General features: G+C 43.6%; 1 protein-coding gene across 2 annotated transcripts; it reads left to right on the top strand.

Moving 5' to 3' along the window:
* The first annotated feature begins 568 nt into the window (after positions 1–568).
* On the top strand, positions 569–12,159 carry men1 (multiple endocrine neoplasia I). Of its 2 annotated transcripts, none has more exons than XM_062384464.1 (10): positions 569–748; positions 2,052–2,534; positions 2,658–2,866; positions 3,591–3,719; positions 6,597–6,637; positions 6,781–6,868; positions 7,306–7,442; positions 8,607–8,748; positions 10,587–10,745; positions 10,876–12,159. In XM_062384464.1, exons 2-10 carry the CDS (start codon positions 2,099–2,101, stop codon positions 11,398–11,400), a joined length of 1,866 nt encoding a protein of 621 aa, XP_062240448.1. In that variant the 5' UTR covers positions 569–748; positions 2,052–2,098; the 3' UTR covers positions 11,401–12,159. The 2 variants fall into 2 exon arrangements, with proteins under 2 accessions (XP_062240448.1, XP_062240449.1); XM_062384465.1 differs by lacking the exon at positions 569–748 and adding an exon at positions 798–1,377.
* The last annotated feature ends 3,968 nt before the right edge of the window (positions 12,160–16,127 follow it).

Raw genomic sequence — 16,127 nt, forward strand, 5'->3', positions numbered from 1 at the left:
TATTCTTATTTAACACAACTATATTTTGTATGTATCCCTGTAACTTTAGCATCAGCTAAATCCAATTACGTTGTAAAAGAATGTCTAATTTGTATCTGAAGTTCAAACATGGTGGGGAAATATCCGACAGCAATGAAGGCAGCAAAAGGAATATTCTTGAATACAGACACCATATTGTCATACTGTGAACCTGCTCTGAACGAAAGTGGGGTTTTATTTTTATTTGAGCCATTAGCGATTATAACACGTGGGTTTATACTGTATGATATTATCAAAAGTATTGTCTCTAACCATATTTTATTTAATTGTGTGTTGAATATATGACGCATGTGTGTGCAGCAAACCCAGGAGGCCATATTGATGAAACATCTTTTATTCAGGACGGTTTCCAGTGAGTTTTCACTGTGGCAAGTTTTCCATTATGTAATGTTTACCTTTGTTCGATTTCCAAGCGACTGCCCGCACCATGCTGCCCCCTCCTGGGTGGCTCGACGAATATTTACTACGAACTACGTCTCCCGGCATACATCAGAAGAGCTCGTGTGCAGACTGGTTTAGATCTCCAACCAATGCGCACATGGAGCAGCGGCGTTCAAGTGCAGGTGACAGCGAGAGACGCAGATGGTTGTGAGATCTGCGGCGCTGCGCTAACGTAGAGGCTGGTACCACACTTTCGGACGGAGTGAACTGCGCGGCAAAAGAAGGGAGACACAAACAAAAACATGTGTCGGAGGCTTTGAGATAACGGGTATGTAATTTACCACACACGGGGGGAAATAGGGCGCGGGTGAGAGCTGAGGGGGAGCCGGTGTTGGGACACATTACGTAGACGTGTTTCCCGGGAGCGCTAAGGGAATTAGCTTTGTGCAAAAGTGGTGAGTTAAGCTAACTAGTAGCCCGTTAGCTTGTTAGCTGCTCCTAACAACAGTCATCATTCAGCCATGCTGCTCTCGAGTCGCTAGTCCCGGTGTGGGCTGTCTCTGGTTCAGGTTATCCTCAGCACCATACCCTTCTTATTTAGCCTACTTAGCATTGACTGTACAAACTAGCGCTGGTCATATATGGGAAGCTAACTTAACTTTAGAAGGTTAGCCGGTAAGCTTACGTTAACCAACCCGGCTAAAGAGTTAACACGTCAGATCGTGTCTTTTGGTGTGTATTGATGGATACAGCGTGGGAGATGAGCTCGAGACGTGCCGACGAATCGATCGCCGCGACCAAGTTGAAAAAGCTTTCGGCTGCTTTGTATTGAATGGATGTGTGTAGCGGTGGGAGTGCCCCGCCCACCACAGCGCCATGTAGTCCCTGTTAGCTGCATTGATGTAACCAACATTATGCAACGAGTCAAGCTGCCCGGCCACGGGTCACTGTCTGCCTGTAAGTGTTGTTTGATCAACGTCAGGTAGTAAAACCACGTTATTAATACATTATTATTATATTATTGACCGTTAAAGACTGGGTGGTTATCAATCCTGACAAGTCTCCTGACGAGAAATGTTGCTGTGCTTATGTTGTGTTCGCTCTTAAGAAGCGGTTCATTACAAATCCGAGATATATAACCGGAAGTAAACATGAGTGAAAACTAATTGAACAAAAAGTTTTAAGAAAATGTATATTATTAGCTTATAATTGTATCTATTTATATTTAATTATCTTTTAATGCGCTTTATTTATTCAGGAATACATTTCCATATGTCTGTTCATTTTCCGCAGAATACACAGAGTAAAAATCCAAAATTGATTGGCGAGTCTGGTGATCATTTATTTTTTGTCGATTTCCTCTTATTTGAATAATGTTACTAAAATATACATTAGCTGTTGGGTTAGGAAAGTACTGCACCCTGTTTAAAAAGGAAATGCCTTTTTTGTGAGCTGAATTTGGAGTTTTAAATGTTGAGTAGGAACCCATGGGCTTGGAGGTCAGGAAAAGTAGATGCATAACAATATAGAATCAAGGACTTTTCAGAGCCATACTTTAACTTCACCTTCTTTCTGCAGCATCAATGTATTATACGGAGGGTTTGTTGATATAACTGCTGTGTCTAATTCAGTACTGCAGGTGAGGAGAACATCTGGCTCGTGACGGACTGTGGACACCATGGGTTTACATTCAGGCCAAAAGAAACACTTTCCCCTGCGGGGGATCGACGGTGTTGTTCAGCTGTTTGACGCTGAGCTCCGTAAGCCCGAGCCAGACTTAGCACTTCTTTCCCTGGTCCTGGGTTTTGTCGAGCACTTCCTGGCTGTGAACCGAGTCATCCCCATAAACGTTCCAGGAGTACGGTTTGAGCCTCTGGAGCCAGATTGCCCCAACTCCTGCTTCCCCACAGTGGAGCTGGGAATGATCTCTGCACTGTACGAGCGCTTCACGGCCCAGATCCGGGGTGCGGTGGACCTGTCCCAGTACCGGAGGACTGCTTCAGGGTCCAGCAGGGAGCTGGTGAAGAAAGTATCAGACGTGATCTGGAACAGTCTCAGCCGCTCGTACTTCAAGGACCGGGCTCACATCCAATCTCTCTTCAGTCTCATCACTGGTAAAACATCACAATTATTCAATTATTATTATTATTCAAAGTTGTTTTGAGGATGTTTGATTAAACTGCAGTTAATGTAAATTCGTAGGAATTCCAATTAATTCCAAATTTAATTTGAACCAGGCACAAAACTGGACAGTTCTGGGGTTGCGTTTGCGGTGGTGGCGGCCTGCCAGGTTCTCGGCCTGAAGGATGTCCACTTAGGACTGTCTGAAGACCACGCTTGGGTGATCTTCAGCAAAGGCGGCGAAGAGACTGCAGAGGTCACCTGGCATGGGAAGGGGAACGAGGACCGACGGGGACAAACAGTCACAGCAGGAGTTAATGAGAAAGTGAGACCTTCCTTCATCTACATGTCTGTCCCAAAACCTAAAGAGATCATGAATATACATCCAGAGGTGCATCAGAACCCTTTATTCACCTCTGCTAGCAACATACAGGTCCCCTGTCAAGTGAAAATATGATTAAATACTGCTCAAGTGTGAAAGGTCAAGTCTTTATAAAAAAAATATGTTTAAATGGCAGTGAGGCAATGCTTCTGAGAAGAGGTCTGGTTAAGGAGTTCTGCATGAATTATAAGAGTCATTGGATAAAAATGTCACTTTTAATTTAATGTAACTAGGGATTTATCAGCAGGCAGGCTCATGAATCAGATAGGTTCCTACTGCTCTGAGTCACGCATGGCCCCATTAGAAAAGGTTAAAAAGGATGTGTCTCATAATCAACCAACAACCAAGATGAGTCACAAGATTTTCCTATGTTATCTCAGAGGGCTCTTACATCTAACCCAGTGGGTGGGACTTAGACATACTTTGGGGCTTTTTCTGGGTTAAACGTGTGCTCAACTTCTGTCTGTAAATGCCGGGACTTTCACTTTTACTTCAGCAATGAGAGAAGGTTCAGACAGAGGTATGCTGAGCTTGTGACATATGACCTTTCATAGGCTGCAGCACTTCCATAGAATATGTTTTAATTTTATTCTATAGCTATATATTTTATTTGATGGGATAGTAATTTCTAATATATGATATTTATGTGTTTGTGTCTATTGTTCAGAGTTGGCTGTATCTGAAGGGCTCCTACATGAAATGTGACAGAAACATGGAGGTTGCCTTCATGGTCTGTGCTATCAACCCATCACTGGACCTACATACTGACAGCTCTGAGCTCCTGCAGCTGCAGCAGGTGAGAACCACCACTTTACTGTCATTCTTATCCTCCCCCAGGAAACCACAGCTTTCATTTTCATTTTCATTTTTGGGGAAGTTGGCTAATTGTCTAGCCTGACGTTGTCAGACTCACAATTCTAGTCAGAATGTGAGTCTGAGACCCCTCCATTGGGCTGTGATTATGGGGCGTGTTTCAACTGACCAGGAAATAAAATTACTCTTCGCTCAATTGGATAGACCTACAACCAATCAGAGCAACGTAGTATGTGACGTATGTTAAGCAACGCATTGTGAGTTATTTACTAACGCCGGGTTCACACCGGACGCTGAAGCAATGCCGAAGCGACGCTTCAGCGCAGCGCCAAGCCTTATATAACAGCTGGCTCCCATCCACTCCCATGTTAAAACTTTGTGCGGGTCACACCGGAGGCCGAAGCACCGCGCTGCGCCAAGGCTGCCTCGCGCCGTGCAGCGATCGTTTCGGCGCAGTCTATTTTTTGCGCTTGACGCGAGTATAAGTCGACAGGAAACACACTGAAAAACGATCTTAAACTAAATTGATGACATATTTTATATGATATAAATTATCAAATATGCATCCCATACTTTGAATTCCCCTTTTGTTGTCCTGGAGTTTTAATTTTACCAATGACATTATTAAATGTCCCCCTCTGCCAATCCACTACAGCCACACAAGCAGTGATACAGATAAAAAGAGAGAGAGAGGGGGCTACGTATTCTCCACATAGGCTTGAGTGGAGAATACGTAATTTACCCCCGACACCCGCGTTTAACGAAGCAAACAGCAAAGTTCTTCAATATGGATGACATTAAACTACTAATTGAAGTGGAGAAGTACAGTGAGTTGTATGATCCTCGGAACATGTTGTATAAAGACAACACCAAGAAAGACAAATGTTGGGACGCTGTTGCTTAATGTTGGAGCAACAAGTAAGTATATGCTTTTAATCTACTGGATCAACGGGTGATATTATTAGCGCTGCCCGGCGGTTCAGCGTCGCTTCAGTGTCCGGTGTGAACAGCCAAGTGCCGGCGCGATAGGGATTAGCGCAGTGCTTTGGTGTCGCCTCCACGTTCTCTGTTCCTCTTTCAAAATGAATGCGCTGTCGGTGTCTTCTAAAACAGACTCAATGGTAGCATCTACACATCTCAGCTCTCCAGCGGCAGGCGTGTTTGTTGAAAACGAATTCAACCCAAGGGCACTTTGATGACGTGGTTGATTACGTTACCGTTGATCATCTGTCCATCATCGTATAAAGCCGCCCTGACAATCTGATTGGCCCGGACGGGCATAATTTCTCCTCAACGGAGCGACTCCAGAACGAACTTCCTGACCTCAAATGTTGTGGGCGGGGCTAAGTTCGTCTGGCATCCAGGCTACTAATTGTCAGCAAGGCCATCTAAAACTCAAAAGGTTTTGATGTTGTTATATATGACATGATTATTGACTCATAAATTTCCATCATCTTTCCTGTTTGCTATACAAATTCTCACAGTTTTATAATTTGTTCAGTACAGTGTTAATTTCGTTGACGAAGACTATGACAAATATATTCGTTAACGACCCTTTTTCCATGACGAAGACGAGACGAAGACGTAACGAAAACAAATCTTTGAAAATAAAAACTATGACGAAATCTATTTTAATTTTCGTTGACGAGACGAAAATGTTGGTGGATGACTAAGTAACAATAATTTTTAAAACATCATTGTATCAGGCCGTCATGAAGTATCAGGAGTGGTCGAGTGAGTGTGTGTCTGTGTGTCTGTGTATGTGTGTGCGCCCCAGATAGCGCTCCGGTCCGTAGCTCCGCCCCCCGCCCCACGCACTCGCTCACAGAGACACAGTGAAAGCAGAGCTCGTTCTCTATGAGCAGCCTCTCGGTGACTGACTGCTTCTTAACTATGGAAACAGTGAAAACACAGAGTTTCTCTGGTCTCAGCTGCTCAGAGATCAGCGCTGCAGCTTCTTGATCAGAGCAGAAGCTGCAGTTGGTTTGTACCGAGCTGCAGTTTCTGTGTTCGCCTTCAGTCTGACCTGCTCTCCCTTTTTGTTTTCACTTTTAAAACTAAATATATATTTTCAAGCTATTAGGCTGCAGCTATATGTTTTTATAGAAAAGGAGTTTAATGTGGCTATTAAATGTGACTAAAACTAGACTAAAATGGAATTCGTTTTCGTCGACTAAAACTAAGAAGGATAAAAATGACTAAATGTGACTAAAACTAATATGCATTTTCGTCAAAAGACTAAGACTAAATCAAAAATTGCTGCCAAAATTAACACTGGTTCAGTACAGTCCTTATCCCATCCAAACATCAACTAGAGCTCATGTGTAGCAGATATTCCTCTAGATAGAAGATATAGAAATGTAAAATGTATCTAAGGAGACCACCATAACAGATTTAGCAGTTTCTTGTGTTGAAATTAAACATGAAGTGAAGGATGGTTGAATAGTAAGAATAATAACATTAGTTATAATGTTGGAAAACATACTCATTCAACCCGCTCAGAGTTTCATTTTATGCAATCAGTCTGTGCAAACATTAGCACCAGAGTCATGTCCTGCTGCTTCTCTGAGTGTCTCTCTGAACAAACAGAGAGTGAAATCTAATTCACTTGTTATTTTTACTTGTTTAACATCACAAAACCTCATAACTGCCTGCAGATGTTTCACATTTTGCACTTTAAGACAGTATTTGGCTTTTAATGGGGACAACCTGTGCAGGGAATAATTCTCTGACATTATCCTAGTAAAGTGTTAGCAGGGCTTTACTATGACATTACTGCTATATGGATGGAGTAAATGTTTTGAAACTTTTTTCAAGTGCATTTTCATGATCTCCCCTTTTTCTTTACGTTCTCTCACAGAAACTCCTGTGGTTGCTTTATGACCGCGGTGACCTGGACAGGTGAGAGTTAGTTTTGAAAGGAATGTGAGAAGACGAGTCTCTCAGACTCGTACTAACCGTACAAAATGCTTCACTGTGGTAAACATTTCACAAGCTAGTTTTCTGAAGTCCACAGGCTCATGTTGTCCTTCACTGTCCACCAGGTATCCGATGGCTATGGGCACTTTGGCAGACCTGGAGGATCAGGACCCAATACCAGGCAAAGAGAACCCCCTGAAAATCCACCTCAAGGTAAGTCTGTAGGTGTTCAGCACAGTAAACAGCAGGGAGACTTGCAGGATACCAACAAGGTTCTTGTTAGTTCTACCATTTAACATAATGTCAAACATTTTTTTTTAAATATTGTAATACAAGAAGCGACATTTTAACGTATTGAACTATCCTCGACTTTAGTGGAAACAGTCATAGGAAGGACAGTATCATACATGCATTTATTCACCATAAAGTGCTCAGCTCTTCTTGGAAAAACCTGAGCGGTCACTTATTGTATTGTTTATGGGTTTTCCCAACATTTTTGAGAATAAGATATTTTTCTTTCCCGCCTCTAACATGACATGACTTTGTGCTTGTGAAGTGTGGGGGTGGTTTGCATTCCTCTTGTGTTTCTTCACACACTTGTTTAATAGAAAATAACGTTCCCTGTGTCTCTGCACCTTCCTTCCTCTCAGGCCGTAAGCTCTGCCCAGAAGCACTACAACAACGAGCACATCTACCCCTACATGTACCTGGCGGGTTTCCACTACAGACACAAGGAAGTGCGGGAGGCTCTGAGGTCCTGGGCCGAGGCAGCTCAGGTCATGCAGGAGTGAGTTCACACTGCTTTCACTCACTATGAGGGACAGGGAGGCGATGAGTGGAATCAGTTTCTCCATGTGCACGAGTCAGCAGGCTAACCTTGCATATTTATACAAATGAGGCCATGTTCTCAAGCTGGGGTAAATAGTGCATTATATTCCAACAAACATGCAACATGCAGTGGCCTGAGAAATAAAAATAAAACTGTAATACTAACATTGTGTATTTAACACTGACACCAGTTCATCCCTCATCATGACATGAGCAGAGAAGTCAGTTTGCAGTGGACTGACATATTTAATCTAACATTATTATAGGCTTAGCTTGACTTAAGTCTTAACCAGTTTAGTTTGCCAGCGGCAAAAGGAACACATGGAGATTTATGTTTTGCCTGTTTCAACATATGCAGAACATTCTAAGCTTGCTGGTGTTAACATCAAGGCTTTTAAACGGGAAACACTTTAGTGAGATGTTCATATTTCACCTGGCGGACACAAGGTGGCAGTCAATACAAGTCAACATTTTCTGACTTCTGTTCCATCTGTATCAAAAATGTAAGTTTCAACCATCCTGGGTCAGAAATTTCCACATTTATGTCAGTTGAATAAGTTTTTTTGTTTTTGTTAGTTCTGTTTGTTTGTTTGTTTTTCTGGAAACATGTCCACCACGGAAAAGCCCAGCTCCAGTTAATGTGACTGGGTGTGGTAGTCGAGCTATTAGGTGTCCAACTATTCATCCTCTCTCTCTCTTTCTCTCTCTCTCTCTTTTAAAACACTGTTCATGAGCTGCAGCTAAAAATACCAGCAGTGACCCACCAGAACACGCATTCCCTCCTCATCTCTCGGCTTCCTTTTCCTGCTTGCCCTATTGTTCTTCCATTTCAGCCTTTCCCTCTGCACAATCCAAAGAAGGATATCTGTATGTGTGTGCATGTGTGTTCATAACAGTGGATTATTTCTAGATCTTTCGGCAAAGTTCACTATCACGTACAGACCAATATACTGTTACTCCTTCAGTATGCTTTGTCTGAATCTGAATCTGATGTGTTAGGATTTGTTTATTAATGGCTAAATGAACAAACATCCAGTGGTAGAAAATAAACGTGGCTTTTTAAAACCATATTTTATCTGCGTGCTGTTAATAAAAGCCCTTCTCCTATATATTGCCTCTGCAGGTATAACTATTTCCGTGAGGACGAGGAGATCTATAAAGAGTTCTTTGACGTTGCAAATGATGTAGTCCCCACTCTGCTGAAAGAGACCCCTTCTGCAGACAGTCCTGGGGAGGGGGGAGAGGCGGGAGAAGGAGCCGACAAGGTGAGTTTTCCAATCCAGTGCAGTTCTGTTAAACAGCAAGTAAAACGATCTTACACATATTATGCATACAGATGCATTAGAGTTTATTTACAGAGCGGTCTCCTTTTCTGTTTGTCGAAGGAAAGAAACCTTTTTTTTCAGCTGGTATTAACATGTGATCTGTATCTGTACACTTCATATGGATAATCTCCTCAATTCGCACCTACTCTGAGGGGAGATTTAACTCTCACTGAAGTAAACAACACGTAGAGATTAGTCGGTACCCGTAGAATGCAGAGTAACTGACTGGTGGGACTGATGTGTGGCAGACTAGAACACATGGAAACAGCAGTGTAACAGTAAAGGTGTATGCTTATGTTAAAGAGGTTTAATAGCATTTCTCACACCAGAAAATATACAATGTTACATGTTAGCACATAACCAAGATTGAAACACTAGATGATTTATCAGTGAGTCTCTCAGCAGAAAGTGTATTGGCAACTATTGATACTTGAGTGACTTTTGTAATCGATAATTTTTTCTGCTTCCAGCTTCCTAACTGTGACATGATTATAAACTAAGTGTCGCTGGGTCTTTGACTGTTTGTTGTACCGATCAAGACATATTAAATTCATCCCCTTTGGGGTTTAGGAAAATGCGACGTCATGTTTTGACTTTTAACAGACAAAGTGAGAAAATACAATCAAAAGAATTGCTTATGCAAATGAGAGGGTTTTGCAGCCCAACAATATTGTCAGACCTTAATTAAAAAAAAAACTGAATATGTTGCAGTATATAAAGGAGCCTGTGATGATATAGTGACTAAATAACAAAGCAAGTCCGACCTCCTCTGAACTTAACATTGTCTTGACAACCAACCCTAAGCAGCTAGTTTGTCTCAGGTCACTCCAGAGGTGTCAAAAGTATTCACATTCATTACTCAAGTAGAAGTATAGATACTAGGGTTTAAATATACTTTTGTAGAAGTTGAAGTATCAACTTAAGCTTTTTACTTAAGTAAAAGTGTAAAAGTACTGGTTTCAAAACCAAAAGTAACCAAAAGTTACTTAAAGTAAAAGTTATGTTGAAAAATGTGGGATGCACTAAACTACCCGTTTCAGCTGCATATATGCCCATTGAAAAGGATCACATTTTATTACAAAGCAAATACATTAAAGAACCATAAGTGTACTACTGAGCATTAACATGCGTTTCATGGAGCGGAAGACATGATAACTAGTTGCCAATAAGTATTGTAATAGTGCAAAAAGTCAAACTTCATTGGAATGTTATCAATAACCTTTATTGGAAGAGACCTTGAGACCTTTGGACTCAATCCTGTATGTACAACAACACTACCAATAGGCTTGTTCAGCTGCAAAAGCAGCAGGTTCTCAAAGTTATTTGAGCCTATAGATGCTCTACCTGGCCTGAAGATGAGCACACACCAAGGACTCCCATTATCAATCAATCAATCAAATTTTATTTGTATAGCCCATATTCACAAATTACAATTCATCTCATAGGGCTTTAACAGGGTGTGACATCCTCTGTCCTTAAACCTCAGCAAGAGTAAGGAAAAACTACAAAAAAACCCTTTTAACAGGGTAAAAATATGTAGAAACCTCAGAGAGAGCCACATGTGAGGGATCCCTCTCCCAGGACGGACAGAAGTGCAATAGATGCCACGTGCAGGACAACATCATCAATAATTAAAGTCTCTAGCAGCATTGATGAGAATTATAATTACACAATTATAATTCAGTACAGATGCATTGCAAATTTTTCATTGATATTTGTATCATTGTGCTTCTCTTTCCTTCGCACACTGTGTCTCTAAACCACCTTTGCATTTCCAGGAGCTCCCCTTCTCGGCACTCCTGGACCCAGAATGCTTTGCTCACCTGCTGCGTTTTTATGATGGTATCTGCAAATGGGAGGAGGGCAGTCCCACACCGGTCCTTCATGTGGGCTGGGCCACCTACCTGGTTCAGTCTCTGAGCCGCTTTGATGCTCAGGTGAGGAACCCAGATTAGTTCTGTGTTTGAAGAGCAAAATGAGTCGAGCCGACAGGAGGCGAAGCTGATGGTGCTCACATACACAATGATGCTTTGTGGCTGAAAATAGGTTTGTGCTCTCCTTCCAAAGGTGCGTCAGAAGGTGTCCATCATCACAAAAGAGCCAGAGTCCCAGGACGATGATGATCAGTCCAGTGATGACCCCCGGGAGGGCCGCCGACGAGGCCCCAGGAGGGAGTCCAGGCTGGAGGAGCAGAACTCTTCTTCCCCACCTGCTGCTCCCACCTCCCCATCCACCCTGCTTCAACCAGCAGTTCAGCCCAGGAAGGTGGGTGAGGGAGGGGGGAGGCGCCGCTCCTCGCTTAGTCAGCGAAGTGGAGACGCCGAAGGAAAACCCAAGTCCCCCAGCCCAGATTCTGCATCCTCCCCGTTGTCCCAGCAGCAGACTTCCCCCTCCCCAGCCGGTCCTGTTGTCGTCTTTCAGAGCGAGAAGATGAAGGGTATGAAGGAGCTGCTGCGCGCAGCCAAGGTGAACTCCAGCGCCATCAAGCTACAGCTCACCGCCCAGTCACAGGTCCAGATGAAGAGACAGAAGAGCACCCCAACCGGGGATTACTCCATGTCCTTCATGAAGCGGCAGCGCAAATCGCTTTAGACATGCTGATTGTTGTAGAGATTCTGTACGACATACTGTGAACAGCCGCACGGAAGCCCGACTAACCTCGCTCTTGTTTGTGAAACTTTTTGCTGTGTTTTCATCCAGAGGTTGTTTTCAGTGAACACCCTCATAGTTCCCAGGAATATATTTGACATGCACAGTTGTTCTGCAGTTAAATGTCACATATCAGGTTTGAACTGAAGGAATGGACTTTTCACTGTTTTTATTTAAAAAGAAATCCTCCCTTTTTTGGGGAACTACCTGGTTGATCACCTGTAACCTTCACTCATTAGTTTTGTGTTTTAATTGGCAGCCAATTGTACACTGAATATTAACTTCTGATTGACTTATACATGGTCGTTTGAAGCCAAAGTAACAACGAGGACCAGAATTCAACGTAAGGATGTGTAAATATCAACTTGTACCGCTAGGAACCTGTTCATAACTGAAGCCTGGGAAGTAATTAATTTAGGATAGTTACTGTGTAACATTGTCCACTTCTGCTCTATCGACAGCTTCTTTCTTGCTAGCTCTTTGTTGCCTTACTTTGCTTTTGTTCTTTTCTAAAGTAGGTGGCCTTTAGTTTTGAGAATAGCTGAGTGAGGCCCTTTTTTAATGATTAGAGATGACCAGAAAGACCATGCACTGTTGAGCCGGTTCCACATTAGGTGGCCCTGCTACATCCAATTTGCTTGATGACTTGTGGTTTTTTGCTCTTGTTTTGTATCTGCAAGTAATAAAGACCTGACGACAGAGTGCAATGCGATCTGCTGATTTCAAAATGACCTGGTTTTCTATGGAGGACCATACATGACATAAGTAAAAATAAATAAATAAATAAATGTATAAATAAATACAGAAATAAATAAATAAATGAATAAATAAAAATGGAAATAAATAAATAAATACAGAAATAAATAAATAAATATGTTAATACCAAAAGAAATGTCAAAAGAAATGTCTTAAATATATTTTAACATTTATTTTTTCCCTGATACATTTCCTTTGCATTTGCAGTGTCCTTATGCTAATGAGAAAGGCGGGCCTAACCGCAGTCTCATGCAGGATTGGTCACCAGAGTGTAATGATCCAGCCCTACGTCTGCCTCTCAATGCTGACTGTTGTCCAGTAGCTGTTTGCAGCGTTGAGCCAGTTCACACTTAAAATGAACTAGTTCAAGTTCAGAGGGTTAGTTAAGGTTATTTTTTATTGGGATGATTTAGGTGTCAGTAGTCCTGACTGTGAGCGTCACGTCTCGTGTTGTACTGAGCACAAGGAGCGAGCCGAGAGGAGGAGGAAACAGAAACTCCAGCTCGGTACAAACCACCTGCAGCCTCTGCTCTGATCATGAAGCCGCTGATCTCTGAGCAGATGTGACCAGAGAAGCTCTGTGTTTCCACTGTTTCCACTGTTCCACAGAGTCACTAATGTGGTGTATCTGATCGAGTGTTCTGTGCTCGACTGTATTAGCCTGCAGTACCCCGGGTGCTGGGATCGATAGCGGATGCCTGTGTGTTGTGGTACTACTACTAAAGCGTGCCTACAAGTCACCTCGCCTCCGTGTACGTTATTGATTATCAAAGAGTACTAGTAACCCACGGTCCAGTTTGAGACATACCTCCAACACTCTTTATATAACATAAAGAACCACAACATGGTGTCAGAAGACAGAGTTACGGAGTGAGCCGAGTGACTACATGCAAGGTGAAAAAAGATTAGCATCCTGCTAACACCGGACGGCTACGGGGCGAGCATGGAGCAGTTCAGACCACCGTCACAGCTGATGCTCACGGGGAATATCGCTGAAAACTGGCGCAGATGGGAACAACGCTTTCGCCTGTACATGACTGCTTCAGGTGCGTCAGAGAAAGAGGAGGAGGTTAAAATAGCCATCCTACTTCATACCATAGGCGATGAAGCATTAGAAGTGTATAACACACTCCATGTTGTTCCGTCCGAAGAAGATGACATAACGGTGGAAGACGTTCTCAAGGCATTCAAAGAGTACTGCAGCCCACTGAAGAATGTTGTGTTTGAACGACATCAGTTCTGGTCTCATGCGATGTCATCAGGAATTACAGTGGACAGATTCATTACAGAACTGCGTCAGAAAAGTAAAGACTGTGAGTTCGGCCGAAGTGAAGATGACATGATGAGGGACAAGTTAGTGTTCAGCATTAATGATCCTCGTCTGAAAGAGAGATTACTCCGTGAAAACGGACTTACACTTCAAAGAGCCATTGACATATGCAGGTCAACAGAACTTGCCAAGACACAAATACAGGTGATGCAGATGACCCCAGTCACGTATGATGCACCAATTGATGCTGTGGAGAAAACAAAAAGACACAAACAAACAAGCAGCAGGTTCAACATGGGCAAGAAGCAGACGACAGTGAACTGCCAGAGATGTGGGAGACAGCATGAGCCCCGCCAATGCCCAGCTTACGGAGCAATGTGTCACAAGTGTGGAAAAAACAACCACTTCTCCAAGGTATGTCGCGCAGTTGCAGAGAAACGTGACAACTATAAGTTCAAGACTGTGAACAACATTGAAAGTGAAATGGATTCCTTGTATATTGGCATGGTAGACAGCAATGAGAAAACAGCAGCGAGCCTCACAAAGAACGGCAATTGGTTTGAAACAGCCAGCATCCGAGGAGTACCAATAAAATTCAAACTTGACACAGGTGCTGATGCAAGTGTGCTGCCCATGTCTATTTTCAAGCAGATACCAGGTCCCATTCGACTGCGGCCCACAAAGACTGTATTGATTGCTTTTGGTGGAGCCCGCCTGCCTTCATGTGGGGTTGCATCCCTGCAGTGTGAAACCGCGAGACACACAGCCACTGTAGAGTTCCATGTAACCGGACAGGCAGACAAAGCGATTCTGGGAGGTGAAGCATGTACAGAGTTGAGGTTGGTAAAGAGGGTTGAAGCACTGACAACGACACCCCCACAGCCATCAAATCCTCCATACACCAAAGAGGATCTGATTGAAAAGTATGCTGAGGTCTTCACCGGACTGGGCGAGTTTCCTGGAGTACATCACATACATGTTGACTCATCTGTCCCCCCTGTGATTCATGGCTGCAGAAACATACCTCTTTCAATCATGGACTCACTGAGACGCACACTTCAGGATATGGAGAAGAGAGAGGTGATAAAACCGGTGAACGAGCCAACTGAATGGGTGAACAGTCTCGTCGTCACGAAAAAGAAAAATGGTTCACTAAGGGTGTGTTTGGACCCTAGTAACCTGAATGAAGCTGTCAAACGCCAGCATTACTCCATACCTACCCCTGAAGATGTGCGCAGTAAGCTCGCCGGGAAAAACATCTTCACCATCCTGGATGAAAAAGATGGTTACTGGCAGATCAAGTTGGACGAGCCATCTTCGAAACTGTGCACCTTTAATACACCTTGGGGCCGATACCGCTTTCTCAGGCTTCCGTTTGGGATTAAGTCAGCCAGTGAAGTGTTCCAGCAAAAGAACTGCGAGACCTTTGGTGACATCCCAGGTGTGCACATCGTTGCAGATGACATGATCATAGCTGCCTCCTCAGAGCTTGAACATGACAAAATCCTTCATGAAGTGATGGAGAGAGCAAAGGCAGCAAATGTGAAGCTTAACAAGGACAAAATACAGTACAAGGTTGACACAGTGAAATACATGGGACACATAATTACCTCAGCCGGACAGAGGCCTGACGATGCAAAGATCAAAGCAATCATCGACATGCCGCCCCCAGTGGACAAACAAGGCCTCCTACGCCTGTTGGGAATGACCAAGTTCTTGGCCCAGTATGTGCCAAATGAGGCCTCACTGACAGCGCCGCTCAGACAGCTGCTCAAGAAAGACGCAGTATGGCAGTGGTGTCCACACCACGATGCAGCGCTGGAGACTCTGAAAACTGCTCTCACACAGGCACCAGTGTTGAGGTACTACGACCACAAAAAGCCGCTCACACTGCAAGCAGACTCATCAAAGGATGGACTCGGTGCATGTCTGCTACAGGACGGACAACCTCTCTCCTATGCCTCGCGTGCACTCACAGATACGGAAAAGAGGTATGCTCAAATTGAGAAGGAGCTGCTGGCCATTGTTTTTGCGGCCAAAAGATTTCATCAGTATGTCTTTGGCAGACCAGTGACTGTGCAGTCAGATCATAAGCCTCTGGAAGTCATAGTCAAGAAACCACTGAACAAAGCACCAGCACGACTACAAAGCATGTTGTTACAACTGCAAAGATACGATTTGTACATCACTTACACCCCAGGCAAACACATGTATATCGCAGACGCACTGTCACGAGCCACGACGAGCAAAGATGGTGACAATGTGAACGAGAACACCTGTGATGAGAAAGTTGTGTACGCCATGGAGGCCACAGATGCATTAAGTGAGGAGACACTCAACCAGCTGAAATCCGCCTCTGCAGCAGACAGTGTATTACAAGCTGTGTGTGAGAAACACCTGAACGGCTGGCCTGCAAGAAGACGGAGCCTGGACAGAAGTCTTCACAGCTACTGGCCACTGCGACACGACATCAGCATCCATAATGACATCATCATGGTGGGAGATAGAATAATCATACCACAGAGCTTCAGGAAAGTTATCTTAGAGAAGCTTCACATAGCTCACCAGGGTGTCCAGCGCACAAAGGCCAAAGCTAGAATAGCCCTCTACTGGCCTGGCATGACACGGGACATAGAGATGACAG

The sequence above is a fragment of the Platichthys flesus genome, chromosome 24, assembly GCF_949316205.1.
Source record: "Platichthys flesus chromosome 24, fPlaFle2.1, whole genome shotgun sequence".
Taxonomy (NCBI): Eukaryota; Metazoa; Chordata; class Actinopteri; order Pleuronectiformes; family Pleuronectidae; genus Platichthys; species Platichthys flesus.